General features: G+C 43.5%; 2 protein-coding genes across 3 annotated transcripts; one reads left to right on the top strand and one right to left on the bottom strand.

Moving 5' to 3' along the window:
* LOC109772038 (probable ubiquitin receptor RAD23) lies at positions 1-5,762 on the top strand. The gene is made up of 11 exons (XM_020330730.3): positions 1-239; positions 2,244-2,405; positions 2,736-2,789; positions 3,383-3,471; positions 3,836-3,898; positions 4,032-4,209; positions 4,462-4,599; positions 4,688-4,804; positions 4,893-5,005; positions 5,087-5,165; positions 5,399-5,762. Exons 1-11 carry the CDS (start codon positions 174-176, stop codon positions 5,525-5,527), a joined length of 1,188 nt encoding a protein of 395 aa, XP_020186319.1. The 5' UTR covers positions 1-173; the 3' UTR covers positions 5,528-5,762.
* Positions 5,763-6,985: 1,223 nt separating this feature from the next.
* On the bottom strand, positions 6,986-13,457 carry LOC109772037 (uncharacterized). 2 transcript variants are annotated; one of them, XM_073500329.1, is made up of 8 exons: positions 13,058-13,457; positions 11,112-11,264; positions 10,951-11,014; positions 10,786-10,869; positions 10,568-10,689; positions 10,164-10,231; positions 7,854-9,520; positions 6,986-7,772 (listed from the first exon to the last, which is right to left on the bottom strand). In XM_073500329.1, the coding sequence occupies exons 1-8, from the start codon at positions 13,192-13,194 to the stop codon at positions 7,386-7,388; spliced, it is 2,682 nt and encodes an 893-aa protein (XP_073356430.1). In that variant the 5' UTR covers positions 13,195-13,457; the 3' UTR covers positions 6,986-7,385. The 2 variants fall into 2 exon arrangements, with proteins under 2 accessions (XP_073356430.1, XP_045084846.2); XM_045228911.2 differs by having other exon boundaries at positions 6,986-9,520.
* Between the last annotated feature and the right edge of the window lie 13,094 nt (positions 13,458-26,551).

Here is a 26,551-nt window from a genome sequence, read left to right on the forward strand (position 1 = left end):
ACCCGCAAAACCACCCGTCCACGCACGGTGCGCCAGGGGCCCAAATAAAAAACAAAACAGAGAAAACTCGCCGCCTCCTTGTTCTCTCCCCTCTCTCTCTCCCCCCCCTCCGCCTCCGCCTCCTCTCGAACTCGTCGAGCGCCGCGACCGACGCACGCGCGCGCGGCGGCGAGATGAAGGTCTCCGTGAAGACGCTCAAGGGCTCCAAATTCGAGATCGAAGTGAACCCCGCCGACAAGGTACGGCCGCTCCCGCCCCGCCTCCCGATCTGTCCGTCTGTCGCCGCGAGGGTTGGCGTATCTGGGCGAGATTTAGGGTGTGGGTTATTGGGGTTGCCTGCGGGGCACGGTTTTCGCGCCGAGGGGTTGGTGGAGTTCGCGGGGAGCTGGCGAGGCGCGAGTCGTGTGCAGCGCGAGCGATGGTCCGCGAATCCAATCTGTGGTTCGTTTGGTTGGGCTCTGCTCTGGGCGGAGCGGGGAGCAGATGCGGAGTTCGTCTAGGTTATGGCCGCGTCGATGTGTAGGTTATGATTGTTTGGCGAATATACAGGGGTTTGGAATCTGTGAGGCTGTACTGATTGGTGTGTTACCAGATGCACAGCCAACTTGAATCCTGACCATGAACCAAAGTGTAGAAGCCAAGGGTCGCTCTCTTGGGACTTTCTCCTTACATGCTACAGGTGGCATCTATTGATGGACCTTTTCATTTGTGTGTGGATGAAACTCTTGAAATTGCAAGCCCTTAGCTGCCGTATTTTAGTGGCGGCTGGTGGTCTATGGGTTATGCTGTCATAACTGCAGAGAATTAATTTATGCAAAATGTAGAATGTAATGCTGGATTATTTTCCTCTCTGTCTGCTAGAGCAATTGAAGCTTTAGAAATACATACATTTGTTGGCTGGTAGAGAACAAGCCTTCTCTGGAATATGTGAATTTCCGTAATTGTTAGGACTATGTGACGAAGGTGGTTGTTCTTTTTTAAGTATTTTGCATCAAACCCAAGGAATGGAATACTGGCAACTATTAGAGGAAAATCAATGTTACAAATTGGAGTCAGTATTGGAGACAGGATTCCGGCTGGCCACATCTTTTTTATCTGTGGACTGTAGTTACCTTTTCTTGGTATGAATGTGCAAGTGCAGTTGCAGTACATAGTGTAGCAACAGAAAGGGAAGGGGCGTTATTAATTATTACTGTATTGCTACTTAGAATTTTGTTACTCATGTATTGTCTATCACTAGTGAAGCAAATAATAAAGAAATATTTGGGTTGACTAACTGAAATGAGATAATTATTTATAGTGACACATGTCATCACTTTATGTGCAACTTCCTTATGGTTGGCCCATTATGGACCATGACATGCGTAAACAAATCGTGACGTTTGAAGGTGGTTGTTCTTTTTCAAGTATTTTGTATCAAACCCAAGGAATGGAATACTGGCAACTATTAGAGGAAAATCAATGTTACAAATTGGAGTCAGTATTGGAGACAGGGTTCCGGCTGGCCACATCTTTTCTATCTGTTGACTGTAGCTACCTTTTCTTGGTATGAATGTGCAAGTGCAGTTGCAGTACATAGTGTAGCAACAGAAAGGGAAGGGGGGTTATTAATTATTACTGTATTGCTACTTAGAATTTTGTTACTCATGTATTGTCTATCACTAGTGAAGCAAATAATAAAGAAATATTTGGGTTGACTAACTGAAACGGGATAATTATTTATATAGTGATACATGTCATCACTTTATGTGCAACCCCCTTATGGTTGGCCCATTATGGGCCATGACATGTGCAAACAAATCGTGACGTTTGACGTTTCACAGTAACATACCAAACACAAGTTACATCTGGCTTTGTTTTCAAATACAGATACACCACTTGTAAACTATTTGCATGACGTTGCTAAAAGCTACTGCATTTGCTAGCTAGGGCCAACGGCAGGCGCATGCAGTCACTAAGTAACCAAGGATCTTTGCCAAACAATCATAGGTGTAAGATACTGGGGTCTTTGCCGTGTGGTTACATGGTATGGGGTTATGTAGGCTTTAGATTCTACCAGCATGGTAGAATCATAGGTGGGTCTTTGCCAAACAATCGTAGGTGTAAAGATATGGGGTCTTTGCAGTGTGGTTACATGGTATGTGGTTATGTAGCATTTAGATTCTACCAGCATGTGAATTCCTGGTTCTTTGGATTCTTTGCAATTGGAATGCTGTAACTTTGTAATTGATTCATTGATTCAGGTTTCTGATGTAAAGAAGCTCATTGAGAGTTCACAAGGGCAGAATGTGTACCCAGCTGATCAACAAATGCTCATATACCAAGGGACAGTTCTTAAGGATGAGACTACGTTGGAGGAAAACAAAGTTGTTGAAAACAACTTTCTTGTGATAATGCTTAGACAGGTATGCATCCTGCTTGATACTAGTTTATATATGTCATAAAATTGTGGAGTAGCATAGCAATGTGTAGAATGATAAAAAAATCATAACAATACCTTGTGCATCGGAAGTATTTGTTTCGGATATCAAGATCTTGAACTCTCGGAACGTAATGAACTTCAGTGTCTATTGGAATTGTCTTAAAAGTTGCAGGTGTTTCTATTTCTGATCCTAGTTTTTGTTAAACTTCGTTTTAGTATGGCTACAGCCTAGAGTTGCTTCAGGACTGTTTCTATTAACTGATCATACGATAGATGATTGTTATTATTGCTTCTGACTCTCGACCTTTCACAGAATAAGGGCTCATCAAGTGCAGCTCCATCTAAATCCAAGGAACCCTCAAATCAGGTGAGTTGGAACTTGATTACACTGATATGGGTTACTCACCACTAATGTCTATTTATGCTCTTTTGGTGCAAAAAATTCTTTCACCCGTACCATATATCCAAAACTTTGTCGTGATTCTTTGGGAGTTATTTGCAGACAGTACCTTTTGCCATATTTTTTCATTGAAACTATGATGGTACAGTTTAAGTTCGTTGTTTCTTTAATTGGCAGATAGTTAAGCTCTGAGCCAACTATATAGTTGAATTAGAATGGCAGATTTTACGAAGTACACAACTATGAGCTCCGACTCGACGCATTTTTGTCATATGTTTTTTTTTTCTGGTTAAGTCAAATTTCTCATTTCCTCACAAAAAATATATACTACTCCCTCCGTTCCTAAATATATGACCTTTTAGAGATTCCAATATGGACTACATGCAGATGTATATAGACATATTTTAGAGTGTAGATTCACTCATTTTACTCCGAATGTAGTCCATATTGAAATCTCTAAAAGGTCTTATATTTAGGAACGGAGGGAGTTCTATATATGACTTGCATTATGTGTTTTCTATTGGTGAGATTCTACTTTTTGACCTGCATTTATTACGCAGGCACCCCCTACTCAGACAGTGCCTGCTACTCCTGCCTCTCAAGCACCAGCCACGCCAGCACCTCAAGCAGTGGCTGCGCCAGCACCTATGTGAGTTTTACTCATATTAAAAAAAAACTGATTTGATCTTTTTCAGGCGTATTCTGTTGTGTTCAGGTTTTTTTTGGTCTCTTTAAAGATATTTTTTGTATATAAAATACCACCTTGCCATTTTAAATGACATGCCATGAGATGCACAAGTCTGTATTTCTTTCTTTTTTATCAGTCACAGAAGATGTGATATTTTAATATCTTGGTATAGTTCCTTTTTAACTTCAGCAGGAGAGTCTCAAAAGGTTGTTAGTAAGTGATAGCCTCCTATCAATGATTTGTAATTTTGTATTATTATTGTTATGCTATATGTCTAGTGGTTGTTGGCAGCTAGATAACCCTATCCTTACCTTTACCGACGCAGTGTACCTGTCAGTGCTCCTGGTCCAGCTGCCACCGCCTCCCCAGCTCCTGCTGTTGCTGTCTCGTGAGTTGATTTATGTTCTTTATTTCATCTTATTTTGATTTGTAATCTCGTAAAATGTTTTTCCAATTTGAAGAAGTTATATTACTTCCTCTTAACCCATTTGACATGATCTTTACTACCATCATTTGTACAGCACTGAAGCAGAAACTTATGGTCAGGCTGCTTCGAACCTTGTCGCGGGAGGCACCCTAGAGGCAACAATTCAGTCAATTCTAGAAATGGGTGGTGGAACATGGGACAGAGACACTGTGCTGCGTGCCCTACGTGCTGCATTCAACAACCCGGAGCGGGCTGTTGAGTATTTATATTCTGTAAGAAGATATATTCTCCCTTAGTTTGGTTATGACTTAATGTTCTTCAATATACACAAATAACTATTGCAGTGAACACATCATGTCTTGCTTACAAATGAGTAAATGACTAGATTATATGATCATGTGTCTTTTACAAACTTAGTTGTCTTCGAATCTATGTAATATGTACTACAGTAACTGCATGTTTTACACAACTTATATCGCAGATCTCTTGGCTATACAACTAATACCCTTCGATCTTTAATGTAGGGTATTCCTGAGCCGATGGAGATTCCTGCACCACCACCAAGTGCCCAGCCAGCTGATCCTGCCCTGGCTTCACAAGCAGCTCAACCTGCAGTTGCCTCTTCCGGTCCTAACGCTAGCCCCTTGGACCTCTTCCCTCAAGTACTCTCTCCCTCTCTCTCTCTCCCTCTATGTGGTCTGCGGTTACCTCTTTTACATATTTTTAACACTTGCCCTTTGTACCTTGCAGGCCCTGCCAAATGCTTCAGCAAATGCTGCTGGTGAAGGAAATCTGGATGTTTTGCGTAACAATGCACAATTCCGAAGCTTACTTTCTTTAGTGCAGGCCAACCCTCAAATCTTACAGGTACATTTCATGTTGGCTTGTTGCTCTTTCTCCTGTGTTAAGTAGTCTACTTGTGACAGTTGACTAACAGGATAATTTTTTTTTACAGCCATTGCTTCAAGAGCTGGGAAAGCAAAACCCTCAGATTTTGCAGCTGATTCAGGACAACCAAGCAGAGTTCCTTCGTTTAATCAATGAGCCAGCTGAGGGCGATGAAGACGAGTATGAATCTTTTTCATCTCCGTGACGTTTTACTTTGGGCTTTTTGCATGTTGCTTGACAATCCCATACTTGCTGAACCAGGAATCTACTAGAGCAGTTTGCTGAGGGTGTGCCTCAGACCATAGCTGTCACTCCTGAGGAGAATGAAGCTATACTTCGTGTAAGCTCATAGATCTTGAGAAAGTTTCTCCACAACTACCCGCATCTGCATTTCCATGTACTCCCTCCGTCCGAAATTACTTGTTGCGGAAATGGATGTATCTAGACGTATTTTAGTTCTAGATACATCCATTTTTATCCAATTCCGCGACAAGTAATTCCGGACGGAGGGAGTACTTTGTTATGCTTATTTGTGGCACCATGAAGAAACCTCACTGCATTTTGCATATGCAGCTTGAAGGAATGGGCTTTGACCGGGCGCTTGTTCTGGAGGTGTACTTCGCCTGCAACAAGGACGAGACCCTGGCCGCAAACTACCTGTTAGACCACATGAACGAGTTTGACGACGGAGCGCCGCAGTAAGACAAAGCAGGTTGTTTCTGAATACATGCACAAGCCCATGGGAACAAGGGTGTGGGGAGACTGATACTCCTGCACTCGCAGGGCAGGCCTTAGAGATCTTTTTGAGATTTTGTCTCGTCCTTTAGTTTGTAATTCTTTTCTGCCTTGCTATTAGTACATACTCTAGATCGTCTTTAAATGTTAATTCACAGACTTAACGACAGCGTATAAAAGTTCTCTGTCAGTTTTTACTGGATCTGCTGATCTAGTGATAGACGAAGTGGCTGTTTCTTCAGGTATCCTGGGTCCTTCGCTTCTGAACAAGCGCGGAACCCACCGGGTGGTCTCTGCGATTGAGCCCGTTCCTGTTGGCTTGTTGCCGTTACCTGCAGTGCCTATATTTGGCTCTCCTCTCTTGGCACGCTTTGATCGCTAGTGTTAGTTACGACTGACAAAAGCATGCAGCTTTCATTAAAATGAACATAGGTCTACAGGGGATTATCGACTTTGTCTAAATTTGTTTTGCACATTAAGAAAAAGCGCCTGTTGGGGCATATATAGAGGCCAACGCTTGCAAGCAGACTGCAACATTGCTAGCAACAAAACAAGCTTGTAGTGTGTACTAACGTATGCGGTGCCAAATTCGCGAAATCACTATTCTTCCATTTCCGGAGAGTGGGGTCTGGCACGGTGAAAACCCCACCGTTGTCATGCCCGTCACAGTCGAGAAAATCGTATATTTGCCACTTTGAACATGTGGCTTCGCAGAAATGCCACACACAAGATGGGCTTGGCAGAAATGCCACACAGCTAGTGGAAAAGGTTGCCCAAACGTCTTGTCTAGGTCTCAACCGCGACGTTTGAGAGCTTTTATTGTTGGAAAAGGGGTGGAGGAGCAGCGCCGCCGCGCCAGAGGAGAGGGCCGCTCGCACTCGCAGGGGATTTGGCGCGGGTGGAATCATGGCTCTGGCTCAAATCCGTCGCGGGTCTCCGTCGAGCCACCTTCGGTTGGACGCGCGCATGAGCCGTGCGTGCGTGGCGGCCGATCGATCCACCGCATCTGTTCGTCGATGGGGACCGTCTTCCAAAAATACAGTATCCCTGTAAGGTAACCTCCAGAGCTTTCATACCATGGTTCCTACTGAGAAGTACGTATATCAGCGAGCATGTTCAATCCACATTCTCCCGTTTCTCTTCACCTTTCCGTTCCCATGCTCGTCTCTATTTGACCCAGGATAACAGTAAGATGCATTTCAATGGTGCATACGGCATAGTCATATGAACATATGTTTCACGAGCAAATGGCATGTTCACAAAAAGACCATGGCAAGCAAGGAGCAACAACATAACCAGTAACACGGCACGCAGAATGATACTTCCTCCGTCCTATAATATAAGAGCAATTTTGACACTATTGTAGTGTCAAAACGCTCTTATATTACGAGACGGAGGGAGTAGATGTGGAGCAACAATAACCAATTTACCACACAGTATTAGACAGAGATTTTCTCGAAGCAAGAAGAATGATAGACGACATGGCGCAAATGATCCAGCGAGTACAACGAGTCTCAACTACCTCCATGCTTCAGTTCACCATGCCCAGGCCACCGTCTCACAAAAAATTACAGCGCATGCTTCAGCATTACAGTGCAGCTAACTCCATGCTTCAGTTCGCCATGCCCAAGCCACCGTCTCGCAAAATATTACAGAAAGACATCTATAGGAGGATGTTTCGCCGTTCAGATCAGAGCTCTATGCCTCCACAGCAGAATTTAATGAAACGCCAGTTGATAAGTTACTAGTACCTATCTATGGTAACCACTGATCAGCAGTTTAATCCAGAATAAGCAGAGTATATATAGAGTGACGGAAAAGGAGTTCATTCGTCGTCGTCGTCGTCATCATCATCAGAAATGTCTATCACGCCAGCCCAACTGCTTGGATTTGAAGGAGGTAAACCGGGCAGGTCGGCCGAACGAGGTGGAACCACCTGATCAGCGGCGATGGAGCAAGGAGCTGGTGGCTGTGACTGATCCATAGGGGCTTGGGTCATAGCTGGAGGCACAGCAGCAATGTCCATGATCGTAGATGGATCGGACCGATCTCCGTGGTCCGCAGGAGGGACGGCAGTGTCCATGCGCTGTGCTGCTGGCTGGGACTGGCCTCTAGGGGTTTCAGTCATCACCTGATCAGTGGGAGGGACAGCAGGAACGTCCTTGGATGGAGCTGGTGTCTTCGACATGCCTCTAGGGGCTTCAGTCATCACCTGATCAGTGGGAGGGACAGCAGGAACGTCCTTGGATGGAGTTGGTGTCTTGGACATACCTCTAGGGGCTTCAGTCATCACCTGATCAGCGGGAGAGACAGCAGGAACGTCCTTGGATGGAGCTGGTGTCTTGGACATACCTCTAGGGGCTTCAGCCGTCACCTGATCAGCGGGAGGGACAGCAGGAACGTCCTTGGATGGAACTGGTGGCTTGGACTGACCTCTAGGGGCTTCAGCCGTCACCTGATCAGTCGGCGGGACGACAGGAACGTTCATGCATGGAGCTGGTGCCTTGCACTGTTCTCCAGGGGCTTCAGTCATCACCTCATCATCGATAACAATGACCTCCAAGTGTCCAGATGAGATTTCCTCATCCAGTTTGGCCTTGATGGAGCTGATCCCACTGGTGCCTCGCTTCCTTGACCGTGAATATGTGATCTGAATCGCACGTTCCCTCTCTCTTTTTCTCCGCACACTTCTCTTGTTTACAAGCGGCTCGTCCGATCCACTCGAGCATTCCGGTTCATAGAAGTTCTGCCACAGACTAAAGCAAACATATTCTTTTTTCCCAGCACAACTCTTGGTTTTGCTCCTTGTCTTTTGCCTCTCCGACGCAGCACGGTTTGGTTGCTTCAGTTTACTCTGAGGGGCGGCAGGCTGAACAGTTGCTTTCCGAAAGTCTTCAAACTTATGTTGCTTTGGTGCCTTCACTGTGGAGCTGGTTTTGTTCGGTTGCTTCAGCATAGTTTGAGGGGCAGCATGCAGAGAAATGTGCTTCTGAGCCCCTCCATGCTCAAGTTTCTTGTGTGCCATCTGTGAGGAGATGTTGTCCGGTACTTTTGCATTGCCGCAACCAAAACTCTTCTCCGATGCAACCAAGTCTGGCTTCAGCTTTGTGAGAGGTGCAGCAGGTAGGCTTCTTGATGTTGCCACCCCATGTTTCTCGGATGCAACTGGGTCCTTCTCTAGCTTCAGTTTTTTTAGGGGCGTGGAAGGCGGGACACCGGAGTTCTCAACACCATCCGGCTTATGCAGCTTGCCTACTCTGTCTGGGGTGATACTTTTTGATGGTTTTGCAACCCCATGTTTCTGGAATGTAACAAAACCCTGCAACTGAGGAAAAGGCCCTATGGAGTAAAGGGAAGAGTCTTGCTCAAGCTTCATTTTCTGAGGGGGCGCAGCAGGCCATGGGACAGTGGATTTCTCAACACCCTCGGACTTGCACCACTTCTCTGCATTCCTGGATGTGCTGCTTCGTGGTGGTTTTGCACTGTTGCAAGTCCCTAGAGAGAAAGCTCCATATTCCTCCGATGCGGCCAAGTCCTGCACTAGCTTCAATTTTTTCTGGGATGCATAAGGCTTAACATCATCTGGCTCATGGAACTTTCCTGCCTTCCTGGAGGTGTTACTTCCCGACGATTTTGCATTGTCGCAACTCCCTAGTGAGAGAAACCCATGCTTCTCTGATGTAACAGATGTTTGCTTCCGTTTCAGTTGGCTCGAAAGGACATCCTCTGCCTTCTTTGAGGAGCTACTACCCACTGATTTTGCATTACTGCGACTCCCCATAGACAAAAGTTCAATATTCTCCCATGCAACAAACTCTTGCTTCGGCTTCAATCTTCTCCGACTGCGAGGGGCTGCAGACAAAACAATTGCTTTCTGCACTTCATCTGAATCTGATTGTTGTACAGCTCCTTGTGACTTGGTCATTTCAGTTGTTCCAGTCCGAAGAAGCAACTCTCCACCTGAAGAAGCCATGTTGTAAGTTGATGTGGCAACATGAATTTACTACAATAACAAGTTACCTATAGCAAGAATTGTCTTTGGTTTTGAAGTCTACGCGAACAATATTTCACACTAGTGTTGGAAGCACCAAAGTTCACATAATGAAATGATTAAGCAAAAAAATCACTATAGCAACATGTTTACACGACCCACCAAGTTACTCAAGTGTAAGTGTTCTGGAGTTACCATACAGTGGACTTGATCCTTCATTCGTAAGGCAACAGATGATCTATTTTTTGTCAGACATCATGGTTTTAGTTTCAGTGCCACTCCTGACACAAACATCTTGCTTTTTCACTTAATTGTATAGAATAAAGAATATATAATAGATAAACACCTACAACATCAGCAAAGAATTTTCTAATACAGGGCAACTATCTTGATTCTTGAATGCATTGCTACAGAATTAAAAATAAAATGTGGGCACAGACAGTTGTATGCTGAAAAATTAAGACACAAGAATGCAAGAATAGTCATATACCAAACAAAATTTAGGCGTAATAGTAAAACTGAAGCACGGCATCCAAGTTTGACCTTGATACTCTTTATGGTTAGTTCAGAGCTCATAACCAAAAGTGTATTAGATACTGATTCTGACTGTACCTTTTCGGACCATCCTTTGCCCTCGTGGTTTGGTTACCACATATGTACCACCACAATCCATCTTGTGGCTGCAGAAAATAGCATCAGTCAATACACCTTTGAAGTTCACCTTGCAAACATTAGTCAAAAGTAAATATTATCTAGAAATACATTAAGAGAAGTCATGGAGAGTATTAAAAATAACAAACAAGTGGCATATGCATCTAATTATGAGTTTGAGAGGTTATTCTGCATCTAAATGATTCAGAGCAATTAACAAGAAGAAATGCACCACCCAGAGTCCAAGGGCATATCTTTATCGACTTTGTGGGAGAAAACAACAATTAAGAATGTAAGGTGCAACTTTACAACTATATCGATAAACATCATGAGTTATATGTCAGGGTAAACTTATGCAGTCTTACTTGTGCCACTGGCAAAGCATGTTGCCACAGGTTGCATCTTCGCTAACATTCTCGATACAGCAGGAATCAGATGGAGGTCCCAAATTCGTTGCCCTCAGAAGTGTAACGCCACACCATTCACACTGAAATTTAACAATTTGAACATGCTAGTAAGAGGTAAACTAGAAAGAAATTTAACAAAAAGGAAACAATAAAAAGAGAACTATGGAAAGCAGTACCTTCCATGGAATCCCCTGGATGTTGCAGGATTTTTCCTCACTGAAATCATGGGTAGTGGTGATACGGTAGCCACCCGTCGGTCTCTGGGTAGGGTGGTGCAAGCATAAATCCAAATCATCAATGGGCCGTAATGGTTAAAAACATAGCTGCCAGAAAATACTAACCATGAGATCCTCAGCAGTGCAAGTGTTGATAGCATCCATCCAATCACGGAAAACAGGACCATGGCTGGTACATGAATGCACAGAAAAATTAAGCTACAGGCAGGCTGGGCGATGACTAAAATTTGAACACGTAACCTTAGTTAAAAGGAATAAGCATTTACCCGAGGTTCTTCATACCATGCTTTACAAATATGATTGCATGAATCATCAGATGCAGCAGGGCATTCTTCATATCAGCATTTGTGCGCCATTGCAGCATTGGCTCATAGAGTATTATTTTGCTCAGGTCTCCAAAGGAACAGGATCCGAAACAACTGCTTATAGACAATCAAATCAGTGCTTTCTTTATTTTATTTTCATATAAACTTTCTAAACACAATTTAATAGTTGAGCACAACACTACATAACACACATTTTATAGTTCAGAACCAACATATAGTAAGAAAGTGCTCTTGCTAAAGTCTATCCAGCTATTGGAATAATGAGCTCATTAATGATGTGTTGCCATCTACGTATAAAAAATGAATGTTGAGCTTAGCTCAAGCAAGCAGACAATGGGGAAAATGCTACTATATTTGAAAAAATAAATAATATTTGAAGTCATAGAGTGTTATGGTTTTGCTCATGTCTCCAAAGGAACAGGATCCGAAACAACTGCTTATAAACAATCAAATCAGTGCTTTCTGTTTTTCTTTATTTTATTTTCATACAAATGTTGCAAACACAATTTAATAATTGAGCAGAACAGTATATAACACACATTTTATAGTCCAGAATCAACATATAGTAAGAAAATGCTCTTGTTGAAGTATATCTAGCTAATGTGATAATGAGCTCATTAAGTAAAGTCCGGAATCAACATTAAGGATGTGCTTAATGTTGTCCAGAATCAACATTAAGGATGTGCTTAATGTTGTCCAGAATCAACATTAAGTATTTATTGTCATCTATAAAAATGAACGTTGAGCTTAGCTCAAGCAAGCAGTCAATGGGGAAAATGCTATATTTGAAAAAAAAAATCAAGGTTTGAAGTCATAGAGTATTATGGTTTTGCTCATGGCTCCAAAGGCAGAAACAAGTCAACAACTGCTTATAGACAATGAAATCAGTGCTTTCTTTATTTTATTTTCATATAAACTGTGCAAACACAATTTAATAATTGAGCAGAACAGTAGTATATAATACACATTTATAGTCCAGAATGAACATATAGTAAGAAAATGTTTTTGTTAAAGTATATCTAGCTAATGCAATAATAAGCTCATTAAGGATATGCTGCCATCTACAAAAATGAATGTTGAGCTTAGCTCAACCAAGCAGTCAATGGGAGTATATTTGAAAGCAAACACACACACACACACACAACAAGATCTGAAGTACCTTACTGTAAATAGCATCTGGAGCACAAACAATAATTTTTGTAGGAATACTTATTTTTTCCTGTATCTATAGACACACATGCAAAAATTTAAATACACCGATTTGACGTAATGCTGTAATAGCCAATGAATCATTTCCTTTTCCTAGGCATTTTTGCACTGTGAATAGATACGTACAGCGAAGCAATAACCTCTAGCAGAGTCTGCAATGCACATGTATTTACGCCTTACGAAACATGAGTTTGTAATCCTATTATTAAGGTTTTTTAATCTCGAACACCAACGGGGAAAATAAAACTCGGGCACCATCGATGTTGGAGCGAACTCTACGACACACGCAAAAAAAAAACTAATTTGAAGAACAACAACCCTCGGGAATCTGAACATTTTACACGATTCCCTCGGAAGCACCCAGCCTCCCACATGGAGAACAGGGAATGGAAGGCAAGATTACGAAGAATCGAAAGAAGAAGGAAAAAAAAGGCGTCTTTTATGTGAATCGAGGCGTCAAATGCTAAACAATGAAACATTTCTCTTTGAGGAGATTGGGAAGAATCCAAAGCACCACGATCCTAGGCAGGACTGTCGTTGGAAGACGCTAGAACAAATTCGGTGAGCAAGGCATCGCCTACCGGGGGCACCAACAAGAACCTACCTGCCCCCCACCCCCCCACCCCTGCCCCAACCCCAAAAATCGAAGAAACGGGGAGTGCAAGAGGCGCACGTACGTGGTCGTCCTCATGCGCGGGTAGGCCCACTCGACGGCGAAGGCGGCGGCGTCGAGCTCGCCGCGGAAGTAGAGCCGGTCGTAGTGGCAGAAGAGCTGCCACAAGTCCGGGCTCTCGTCGGCGTCCGGATCCGCCATGGCCTCCCCCGCTCACAAGCGCTCTCACACAAATGCAAGGACGAAGCGGCAGCAAGAGCCCTCCCTTCTTCTCGGGTGAGCGGCGACGGCAAGAAGAACCGGCGGGGAGAAAAGAGGAGGGGAAAAAATTTGGGGTTCTTGATCCTGGAGACGGCCGCCGCTGCCGGTGCATGCGAAATTGGCGAGAGAGAGGAGGGGTCTAGGGAGGCCTGTGCGACGGTGTGGGTAGTGGGTAGTGGGTGTGTCAGTGAGGCTGACGAGTGGGCCCGGGCGGAGACGCTGGTTCTGCGTGGGCGCTGTGTACTTGCGGGAAGGAGAGGGCAGGGAAGGGAGGGACCGAGGAGGGGAGGCTGGAGGTGAGGTGCTGTGTGCTTGTGTGGGTGGACGGCTGGGATTCTGCGGCGCTTGGTGGGGGCGCGACCTGAGCCGCCGGATGGGAGGGTCACGCGGGCTGGACTGGCTCTAGCTTTGGTTGGGTTCTCGCATGTGGGTGTGGGTGGCCCCGCGCCCGGCGGGCAGGGGCTACAGGAGTAGGGCTTCACAAGACCGGGAAAAGGGGCAAAGACGCTTCTCGCAGAAAGGACAGTAAATGGAAGTGTGCAACTTCTTTCAAACTGTGCCCATCTACCATCTTGTCGTTAACCTCTTTACTGTGCCCATCTTGTTAACCTTTTTTTTAGGGATCTTATCTTTTGCTTCTGCTACCTGTGCTCACCCTTGGCCCCTGGATTGAAGGGAATTTGCGGGGTTTCCGCAGCGAACTCGGCTCCATAGCATTGGCTTTGGAGCAGAGAGGAAAGCATTGTTGGAGCTTTTCTCTAAACACTGTTTTATTGCGGTGATTCTGAACACTGTTTCTACCCCATGATTTGCATCGCACAACAAATCGGAAGATTCGCCCGGGCCTCTGCTGCGCCGCGTGTAGCTGGAAGAAAGGGGGCGCGCTCTGGATATCGCAGAGGGATGCCAGAGCTTGGCTGCCTCGGGCCTCGGCCACCACGCAAGGGCATTCCCCTATCAAAAGAGAAAACTTCCCCATCCACTGAATGTTTTTCTCTCTTTCAAATGGGCTTCCAAGAATAATTTTGTGCTTCCGCGCGAAAAAAGAAGTGATTTTGTGCTATTCTTGTCTTTTAATCCTATTTGTACGGCTTTTTGTTCACGTGTTCCGAATGGGGCTCGATGTAGTATTTCACGGATGCTTTGCGGGAGAGAGCAAACTAGAAAAAAAAAATCAAGAACCAAGAGCAAACACATAAACTTGTTTTCTGAAGCACCATGTAACCCCAGTTTTGCATCACAAATGAATATGATCACCTATGAGACAAAAAACAGTGACAAAAAGAAGTGTCGCCTAATTAAGAGCAATTCTAGTAGAGTCTTTATAGTGGCCAATTGCCATAATAACTGTCAATATGGCAATTCTGACCAAAAAAAAACTAGCGGAGTCGACATACATGTCAGAATCACCAGGATTTATGAAGCGCTCTCAATATTTGGCCTCTCATGCTCCATATTTTGTGTGCCAACTTTTGTAGCGCCTCCATATGAGAGTTGTGTGTATGGCGCCAAGGAAACTTCAATCCACCACCTCGTGTGGGGACCAGAGAGAGACCGGAGAAAAAGAATGCCCCACTGATGAGTGGGTCCCATGATATGGAGGCAACCAACATGTATACGCTGCGCATCACCTTAGCAGCCTCCATAATGCATCGAGCGCGGTCCATATGCATATCGAGGTTGTCAACATGGCGACTCTGCTAAAGTTGCTCTAAATGGTGCTATTTATGGTGTCATATAGAGTTTGGTGGCATGGGATTTACTTACGAAACTTTACTTACTCGAGGATTATGAATGCACATTTTGGATCTTTAAACTTCAATGTTGAAATGTGTACTTGAGTAGTAAGGTTATGAGAGGTAAACACATGACATGCGAAGGTGAAAATGCAACTAATCCCCAAGTGGTTTTGGTAATTCATAACAACATATATCTCATTGAACTAATATCCATTTGAGATAAGTATTTCAGGATGTTCAATGATTGGCATGACATGGACTAGAGATGTGGACCCCTCAAAATGCTAAGGACAAGGATTGCGAAAAGCTCAAGACTCTACATTTTTGTTTAAATGATCCAAGATCACATTGAGTCCATAGGAAAGCCAATACTATTAAAAGGGGATGAGGTGTTGCTTAGGCTGGCCATAGTGGGAGTAACATAACCGGTAACATGCACTTGGGACTAGCAAACATGCTTATGTGGCACACAATTAAAGAAGAGAGAGAGGGTTAGAGTAACATAGGTAGATATCGTATCATGTTAAATGCTATGCTACTTTGCGTCATGCATGGCAATAAATACGATCATCTATGATACTACTTTATGATACTATGCACTATGGAGGTAGTATCATACACTAGTATCATATGCATGATACTAGTATATGATACTCCCCATTATTAGTAGCCTTAATGATCTATTTGCTCAAGTGCTTAGTGATATTGCTCCAAAACCCTCACCACTTTCTCTAGCCAAATATGTCCAAACCCTAATTCCCAACTCGGCCTCACCGATATTTCCCATTCGGAGCCACCGAGTTCATCTGGACTTAGCACAGCCAAAATCCTAACAATTCGGTTCCACCGATATGGATCTCAGTCCCACCTAGATGGCCTTGCTAGCTCTCTGTGACTTGTTGCAATCACTTCGGTCTTACCAAGATGTTGCAATCGGTCTCACCGAGATGGCATGACTGATTCTCGGTTGCATTATTGCTTCACTTCGGTCCCACCGAGATGATGCAATCGGTGCCACCGAGATGAGGTTTGCCCTAAGCCCTAGCACATCGGTCCCATCGAGTTGTTCCCGTTGGTCCCACCGAGATTCCTAACGTTCATATTTTTGCACAGATTAGTGCCACCGAGTTTTTTTGGTCGGTGCCACCGAGATGGGTCAAAAGTGTGTAGCGGTTGGATTTTTGTGTGGAGGCTATATATACCCCTCTGCCCCTTCTTTCTCATTGAGGAGAGCTATCAGAACATGCTTACACTTCCACCATTCATTTTCTAAGAGAGAACCACCTACTCATGTGTTGAGAGATCAAGAGATTCCATTCCTACCATTTGAACCTTGATTTCTAGCCTTCCCCAAGTTGCTTTCCACTCAAATCCTTCTTTCGCCATAGCCAAATCTGTGTGAGAGAGTTGAGTGTTGGGGAGAATATCATTTGAAGCACAAGGGCGAGGCTTTCATCATCAACACACTGTCTATTACCTTTTGGAGAGTGGTGTCTCTTAGATTGGTTAGGTGTCGCTTGGGAGCCCCCGTCATGATGTGGAGTTGAACCAAGAAGTTTGTAAGGGCAAGGAGATCGCCTACTTCGTGAAGATCTACCCGAGTGAGGCAAGTCCTTCATGGTCGATGGCCATGGTGGGATAGACAATGTTGCTTCTTCGTGGACCCTTCGTGGGTGGAGCCCTCCGTGGATTCGTGCAGCCGTTACCCTTCGTGGGTTGAAGTCTCCATCCACGTGGATGTACAATAGGACCACCTATTGGAACCACGCCAGAAACCTTCGTGTCTCCATAGCATTTGCCTTATCCAAACCCTTCCCATTACCTTAGTATGCAATGTTTTATATTCCGCCGCTATACTCTTAGAATTGCATGTGTAGGTTGATTGCTTGACTTGTCATAATTGCTAAAGTCCGTCCAAAACTAAAATTGGGGAAAGGAAAGATTTTTATTTGGTCAAGTAGTCTAATCCCCCTCTAGACATACTTTCAATCCTACAAGTGGTATCAGAGCTTTGGTCTCCGTAAGCCTTGATTTCCATTGCTTTGTTGATCATAGCCTTGGTTTCACAACCTAGAAGAGTATGGCGTCTACTGAGAGTAACTATCACAATAGAGGTACTTATTTTGATGGTACATATTTTGCTAGTTGGAAGCATAAGATGAAAATGCATATTCTTGGTCATAACCCCGCCGTTTGGGCTGTTGTTCGTATTGGCTTGCAAGGTGAATTCTTTGAGGATGGTAGAGAACCGGATCGTGAAGCGACCGTGGAAGAATTGAAGATGTTGCAATACAATGCTCAAGCTTGTGATGTTCTCTTCAATGGATTATGCCCCGAGGAATTCAACAAAATCAGCCGCCTTGAGAATGCAAAGGAAATTTGGTATACTTTGGTTGATATGCACGAAGGTACCGAATCCGTCAAAGATCCAAGTTGGATGTGCTTCAAAGTCAACTTGACAAGTTCAAGATGAAAGATGGTGAAGGAGTCGCTGAAATGTACTCTAGATTTGCTCTCATCACAAATGAGATTGCCGGCTTAGGAAGTGAAGAGATTGCTCTCATCAAGGAGATCCTTAGAGCTTTGGATGGCAAATATGATACCGTGTGCACATTGATCCAAATGATGCCCAATTACAAACATCTCAAGCCCACATAAGTCATTGGTAGAATTGTTGCTCATGAGATGTCACTCAAGGATAAGGAAGACCTCCACAACAAGTCAAGTGGTGCATACAAAGCTTCTCCTACAACATCAAGTGACAAGTTAGTCTCCAATGAAGAATTGATCTTAATGGTGAAAAGCTTCAACAAGTTCTACAAGAGTAGAAGCAAAGGGAGAAGCTCCAAGTCAAGGTCCTACAATGAGAAAAGATCTTCTAGTCGTGATCGTAATTGCTACAATTGTGGAAGACCCTGACACTATTCCAATGAGTGTATGGCTCCCTACAAGAAAAGGGAAGACTCATGAAAAAGGAGAAGTAGAAGAGACGAATCACCTCCGAGAGAGAGGAGTAGAGATGATTGTTATCACTACTAGGGAAAAGCCTAGTCATTACCACCAACACTAGTTAATAATAATCATCATAGTCATTACCACCAACACTAGTTATTTAATCATCATAGTCATAGTGTAGCACATCATCATCTTCAAACTCATTCTAGCTAGCTAATCACTCCTGCTGCTGCTCTCTCTCTCTCTCAGGTAAAATAGCATAGAACATGTGTAGCACTCCTGGTTCATCATATTGGAGCATGCAGATGAACCTGTCTCCTAATTGTGGCCCGCGCTTCTGATTGCTGCCCCCTAGTACTTCTCTGCTGCGATCCTTCACAATTTTGCTCCAGTCTTTGACTATTAAGACTTGCTCGCTTCAAGAAATTCTAAATGCACTCATGTGCAGTGTAGGATGTCTTGGCCGTAAGCTAACCATTTTCATGCGACCTTTAGCCTCGATCCAATGAGGCACAACTATCATTGGGAGTCCCCGTTGAAGAACATTGTAGTAACATACTTAGCAATAAAGTTTAGCTTAAAAAATAATGTATGCAAAAGATGCACCGAGGACAAATAGTAAAAATCTTACCATCTTTCCTAAATAGATGTGACCGTAGTTCAATACGCACGCTAGTGGTCGCACGTTTTGAGTTCTAATATTTCGAAGTCCAGGAAAATAATCTGTCTTGACAGTATCAAGATCCTCAAGCCATGAAACATAATGACTTATCTCCTCGCAGTTTAGTTCAGCCCTGGGACAGTAATAGGTCATGTCTACCAAGCGCCAGACATGTTTTTCTGAATAATAAGCTGTCAATAGAAATTAGTTGTCAACTATTTTTGAATAAACAATATCCAAGACATAAATATGGTTGAGAAACTCACATAATGGTAGAACTGGAGGCGTCTACACATCGACCCAGATGTCGATATTACCTTCAACTTCATCTTCCAGACGAATATCAAAGGTGATAAGCATATCAGGTTCAAATGCATAAGCCTTGCATAGTGCTCTCTAATTTTTGCATTCAAAATAGGTGTAGGTGTCTGCATTGTATAATTTTACGGCAAAAGTATAACCATGATTGGTCCTCAAGTGAACTCTCTTTACCTCCATACTTTCCATAGTACTGAAACCAATCTTATCCAAGACATACATTCTTGCATGGCAGGGGATACACTAGTAGAATAGTAAAAAAATAAAATTATAAGTTGAAGCAAAAGAAGCATAAGTCATGCTTAATTACGAAAAAAGACTTGTCGTTGTGACTTATTGTATCCACTTCGAAGGTCTCATCCAGCTTGATGCTGAAGCGCCTACCACCAACTAGGTGAGGCCTGTCACACAGGCCGCGCTCGCCTTCGCAGTATTCGCACATACCGAAATCCTTTTCATCGTCAGGCATTTCCTATGTTCATAGTTGAAACATTAATTGAAAATCGATCGAAGGCAACTACCAGGAAACTCAACACACGGATCACTATTACTCAATATGCAACGGGTTGACTTTAGGTCTGTCGAGTCTTCCTTCCTAAACTCTCATCTCACGTATATGGTGGGCACTCCCTCTCTGATATTGCGACCGTCGGTGATGGTCGCTACTCCTCCTTTACCTAGTGCATTACAAATATCTAGCACAAGGAAAAGAAAGAGAAGCGACCCCCACGACAACAGTCGACATTCTTCTTCTCTCATATATGGTGGACACTCCCTCACCGATTTTTCGACCGTCAATGATGGTTGCTACTCCTTCTTCCCCTAGTGCATAACAAAGGTCTAGTATAAAGAGAAGAAGGAGAAGCGACCCCCACAACAACAGTCGGCATTCTTCTTCTCTCATATATGGTGAAGACTCCCCCTCGCCGATTTTTTTACTGCCATGTATGGAGCCCTGACAGACTTAAAGTCAACTCGAAATGTCGTTTAATTCTCTTTCTAGAAAATCCGGGGCACTTGATATTTCCTACATATTCTAGCACAAGTCATGCTTAAATTCACGGAAAAAAGGCATGACCTTTGCTAAAATAGGACATATTGAGAGCCTGAAATTTGCCGGAACGGAAATGAATCAACACTCCGGCAAAACATAGGCCACTCGGATTTTCCCTGAGATACAAAGATGTCCATACACATACAACGATGCTTAAACTTGCAATTCCATCCGGATCAATTATCATAAGCATTCGCACATGAGCTCACCGACTAAATACCCTAGTTCTACTCTATTCAACACACCGAGGAGTGGAGAAGGATGAGGTGGACTTTTAGCTCACCGACTCGGGTGTAGAGGAAGTAGAGGTAGCTCGGATGATGATCACTCCAAGGAGACACGACTCTACAAAGCCCGCATATTCCACCGAGTACAATTTTAGATCATCAAATCTCATATAGCATTCTTTGATGACAAAGTGATAATGACATAAAAATAAATAAATTTTCCAATACATTTCTATATTGAAAAACAAAATTACAAAAAATTTCTATACCTAAATTTTCTTACTAAAAATAAACTAGTTCTATTAATTCAACTAGTTCAACTAAGCACTTACTATAAATAAAAATAATTAATTTTCTTACTAATTCAACTAGTTCAACTAAGTACTTACTATAAATAAAAATAATTAATTTTCTTACTAATTCAAGTAGTTCTATTAAGAACTTACTATAAATAAATTAGTTCTATTAACCACTTAAATTCTTTGTACATTCTACAAATTCTACCTATCTATACCATTGAAAAAACCTACATTCTACCTATCTATACTATCAACTAAATCTATCGAGGGAGGAGGGGCTGTGGAGGGAGGAGGGGCTATGGAGGGAGTAGGGGTTGTGGAGGGAGGAGGGGCTATGGAGGGAGGAGGTGCTGTTGATGGAGGGGCGACTAGAGGAGGGAGGAGCAGGGGGAGGGACGAGGGGAGGAGGAGAGGCAGCTAGAGGAGGGAGGAGTGGGGCGGAGGAGGGAGGAGGGGTAGCTAGAGGAGGTAGGAGGGAGGAGGAAGAGGAGAAGGAGGAGGCTTACCAAGGCAGGAGGACGGCGGCGACACCCACAACAATGCAACAACGTCGGCGGCAGCGGCGACGGGGGCGATGGTAGGAGGAGGACGGCGACCGCGATAGTGAGACATGAGAGTGAGAAAACGGGCGGGCGCGCGTGGGTATAAGGCTGGATTAGCAGTAGCGCGGTTTAGGAGAAAGCGCTACTACTACACTTAGCCTGGCGGCAATGGTGGGGTACTTTTAGTAGTAGCGCTCTTCGCCCTGGCCGTGCTACTGCTATGTTCATAGCAGTAGCGCCTTTTGTTGCACCGCGCTACTGCTAAGTAGCAGCAACGCCCCATTTTATCCAGCGCTACTGCAAAAGTTCTGTGTATAAGGTTTTCCCTAGTAGTGTATGAACGAAGACCCTCTCAAAGAAGCAAGAATTAAGAAAGGAAAGACAAGTCATAAAAGAGCTACACAAGACGAAGACATCAAGCTCATATTGGTGACTGGATTTACGGCTCCAACTCCGACAACTACTCTAAGAGAAACTATCACCCCGACTCCGAATATACACAAGATGAAGGTGTTGCTGGTCTTGCACTAGTATCATCCAACTCCCATGACATATTTGATTCACCAAATGAAGGAATTGGAAGATGCTTCATGGCTAAAGTCCCCAAGGTATCACACCCCGAGTATCTTGATTTCAATAGTGATGAAGATGATTTCCTAGGTGATGATGATTTGCTTGTTGATAAAACTAGTGCTGTGAGCTATAATGAACTTGCTAGTAATCATGCTAATCGAGATGAAAGAAATGAAAATGATAATAAGGAGATTGATTGTCTAAAAGAACTAAACACTCTTAAGTTAGCTCATGAAACAAATCAAGAGGATCATAGAGAGCTCCTAAGAACTCATGAGAAGCTACGCTTCGAGAAGCTAAATTTAAAGCAAGAGCATGAGTTCCTAAAATCAATCAATGATGATCTTCGAAAAAGGGTTCTTATTACATTGCCAAACATCTCCTCTTGTCTACTTACATGCCACAAGTTAAACCTAGTAACAAGAGCAAGAAAGATTCTTCTTCTAGTAGTAACAATAACCATGCAAAATCCAATATTGTTTCTTATAGTAATTCTCTTGATTCCACTAATGATTCTCTCAGCCAAGTTACACTTGAGCAAGAAAATAGCTTATTGAAGGGAATTATAGAGAAAGGTGTTTACAAGAGTCTTGTCGGGAGTAAGCAATTTGAGGAAATTGTACTCAAGCAAGGAAGACACCGGAAGAATCAAGGTGTTGGTTTTGAATGAAAGTTCAATGCAAATGGAGTTCAATGGGAAGAAGATCAATACCCCAAGACAAAGTTTGTTCCTCAACAAGAGAAGTATGACCCCACTTCATTTAAGGGAACACAAGCTCAAGATGATCTTTCACCACAAGACCACAAGCTAAAAGGCAAAGGACAAGCTTCAAGAGGAGATTGACTCATTTGAAGAAGCTCCTAAAGCCATGGTCAAGTGGGTTCCCAAGAATACGTCAAGCTCTACTTCATCAAGTTCAACTACAACTCCAAGGATTCCCATCAAGTTGATGTGGGTCCCAAAGAAGAAGAACTAGAGTGTTCTTGAGGGTGAATCCACCAATATACTTCACTCATGTTCATTTTGGCAAGGACTTGTGCAATCAACTTTCATATCTTGCACCAAGTTCATGGAGTCACAAACCCTCTTGTTGGTAAGACAAGGGACAAGGTAACCTAATGCTTTCATGGACATCATCATTTGTGCATTTTTCTCTATGTCTATGGATATCCTTGTATGTTCCTTGTTGGACTAACCCATGTAGGTATTGAAAGTGCAAAACTCCAAAGGATTGCTCCGAACTCTTGATGATCTACATCAACATTGAGCATCCACATCTTCACTATCTACATGAATTCATCATCGACAAAACCCAAGGTTAGTTCATCCCTCTTTGGGGGGTTATCACATCTAGGGGAGCTTCGCTCTAAAAATTGAGCTAAAGCAACTGTAATGGTGTGAACACATAATGCTTTATCTAAAAGTGGCAACCCCACTTGTGCTTAAACAATGAGTATGACCTATGATCAAATGTTCTCATTTGACTCCTAAGTCAATATACTCATATATAGATGACCTAGTCATCGCCAATTGCTTGATAGATTCTAAAATTGGTTGTGCATGTTTGACACATATTTCATTTGCTATTTTATTGTGTGAGCATGTTGATTTGCATATTTTCTCCATTTAAATACATCCATTTGTTGCTTTGATTGTCTTAGTTTTTGTTAGCCAAGTGGATGTATAAGAATTCCTAAGAACCTTCTTGATACGGGGCTAACCCGGTGTAGGCCGATCTTTCACGATTGGAGGGATTCCCACGATGAACACGAGGGGAATAAGAGGAAACACTCAAGAACAAGTCCAATCACACATCCACTAGACTAACAAACACATAGATCCACAAGATACAAGAACAACAAAGGGAAAGATAGAAGGTAAAGTTCATCTCCAAGAGGAGGCCTTGAATCCTAGACGGATCTTCTCGTGAGGGGCCTTGAATCCCGTAGGATCTTCTCACATGCTCACATGGAGGACTTGAACTGAAGGAAATATGCCCTAGATGCAATAATAAAGTTGTTATTTTATATTTACTTATATCATGATAAATGTTTATTATTCATGCTAGAATTGTATTAACCAGAAACTTGATACATGTGTGGATACATAGACAAAACACTGTGTCCCTAGTAAGCCTCTACTAGACTAGCTCGTTGATCAAAGATGGATAAGTTTCCTAACCATAGACATGTGTTGTCATTTGATGAATGGGATCACATCATTAGGAGAATGATGTGATGGACAAGACCCATCCGTTAGCTTAGCATGTTGATCGTTCAGTTTTATTGCTATAGCTTTCTTCATGTCATATACATATTCCTTTGACTATGAGATTATGCAACTCCCGGATACCAGAGGAATACCTTGTGTGCTATCAAACGTCACAACCTAACTGGGTGATTATAAAGATGCTCTACAGGTATCTCCGAAGGTGTTTGTTGGGTTGGCATAGATCGAGATTAGGATTTGTCACTCCGAGTATCGGAGAGGTATCTCTGGGCCCTCTCGGTAATGCACATCATAATAAGCCTTGCAAGCAATGTGACTAATAAGTTAGTTGCAGGATGATGCATTACAGAATGAGTAAAGAGACTTGCTGGTAACGAGATTGAACTAGGTATGATGATACCAAGGATCGAATCTCGAGCAAGTAACATACCGATGACAAAGGGAATGACGTATGTTGTCATTGCGGTTTGACCGACAAAGATCTTTGTAGAATATGTAGGAACCAATATGAGCATCCGGGTTCCGCTGTTGGTTATTGATCGGAGATGTGTCTCGGTCATGTCTACATAGTTCTCAAACCCGTAGGGTCCGCACGCTTAACGTTCGATGATGTTTTGTATTATGAGTTATGTGTTTTGGTGACCGAAGATTGTTCGGAGTCCCGGATGAGATCACAGACATGACGAGGAGTCTCGAAATGGTCGAGAGGTAAATATTGATATATTGGACAATGATATTCGGACAACGGAATGGTTCGGGTATATTTTGGAGTACCGAGGGGATTACCGGAACCCCCTGGGGAAGTAATGGGCCTTCATGGGCCATATGGGAGAGAGAGGGGAGCCCGCAAGGGGTGGCGCACGCCCCCCAAGGGAGTCCTAATTGGACAAGGGGGAGGGGGCGCAACCCCCTTTCCTCTTTCCCTCTTCCTCTCCCTCTCCTTCCCTTTTCCCCCTCCGAAAGAAAGGAAGGGGGGGCGACTAGGATTGGGAGCCCTAGTCAGTCCCCCTATGGCGCACCCCATGGACGACCTCCTCCCTCTCCTCCTTTATATACGGGGGCAGGGGGCACCCAAAGCACAATAGTTATTCTCTTAGCCGTGTGCGGTGCCCCCTCCACAGTTTACTCCTCTGGTCATAGCGTCGTAGTGCTTAGGCGAAGCCCTGCGCGGATCACATCACCATCACCTTCACCACGCCGTCGTGCTGACGAAACTCTCCCTCGACCCTCTGCTGGATCAAGAGTTTGAGGGACGTCATTGAGCTGAACGTGTGCTGAACTCGGAGGTGCCGTACGTTCAATGCTTGATCGGTTGAATCGAGAAGATGTTCGACTACATCAACCGCGTTCAGCAAATGCTTCCGCTTTCGGTCTATGAGGGTACGTGGACACACTCTCCCCCTCTCATTGCTATGCATCTACTAGATAGATCTTGCGTGATCGTAGGAATATTTTTGAAATCGCATGCTACGTTCCCCAACAGCGGTATCAGAGCCAGGTCTATGCGTAGATGATATGCACGAATAGAACACAAAGAGTTGTGGGCGATAATAGCCATACTGCTTACCACCAACGTCTTATTTTGATTCGGTGGTATTTTTGGATGAAGCGGTCCGGACCAACCTTACATGACCACGTTCATGAGACTGGTTCCACCGACAGACATCCAACTTGTTTTGCATAAAGGTGGCTGACGCGTGTCTGTTTCTCCAACTTTAGTTGAATCGAATTTGACTACGGCCGGTCCTTGTTGAAGGTTAAAACAACACACTTGAGGAAAAATCGTTGTGGTTTTGATGTGTAGGTAAGAACGGTTCTTGCTAGAAGCCCATAGGAGCCACGTAAAACTTGCAACAACAAAGTAGAGGATGTCTAACTTGTTTTTGCAGGGCATGTTGTGATATGATATGGTCAAGATATGATGTGATATAAGTTATTGTATGAGATGATCATGTTTTGTAGAAGTTATCGGCAACTGGCATGAGCCTTATGGTTGTCGCTTTATTGTATGAAATGCAATCGCCATGTAATTGCTTTACTTTATCACTATGCGGTAGCCATAGTTGTAGAAGCAATAGTTGGCAAGACGACAACGATGCTATGATGGATATCAAGGTGTCAAGCCGACGACGATGGAGATCATGACGGTGCTTTGGAGATGGAGATCAAAGGCACAAGATGATGATGGCCATATCATGTCACATATTTTGATTGCATGTGATGTTTATCTTTTATGCATCTTATTTTGCTTAGTACAGTGGTAGCATTATAAGATGATCCCTTACTAAATTTCAAGGTATAAGTGTTCTCCCTGAGTATGCACCGTTGCTACAGTTCGTCGTGCCGAGACACCACGTGATGATCAGGTGTGATAAGCTCTACGTTCACATACAATGGGTGCAAGACAGTTTTGCACATGCAAAATACTCAGGTTAAACTGGACGAGCCTAGCATGTACAAACATGGCCTCGGAACACTGAGACCGAAAGGTCGACGTGAATCATATAGTAGATATGATCAACATAGAGATGTTCACCATTGAAAACTACTCCATCTCACGTGATGATCGGACATGGTTTAGTTGATATGGATCACGTGATCATTTAGATGACTCGAGGGATGTCTATATAAGTGGGAGTTTGTAAGTAATATGATTAATTGAACTTAATTTATCATGAACTTAGTCCTGATAGTATTTT

This window comes from Aegilops tauschii, chromosome 5 (assembly GCF_002575655.3).
Source record: "Aegilops tauschii subsp. strangulata cultivar AL8/78 chromosome 5, Aet v6.0, whole genome shotgun sequence".
Classification (NCBI taxonomy): Eukaryota; Viridiplantae; Streptophyta; class Magnoliopsida; order Poales; family Poaceae; genus Aegilops; species Aegilops tauschii.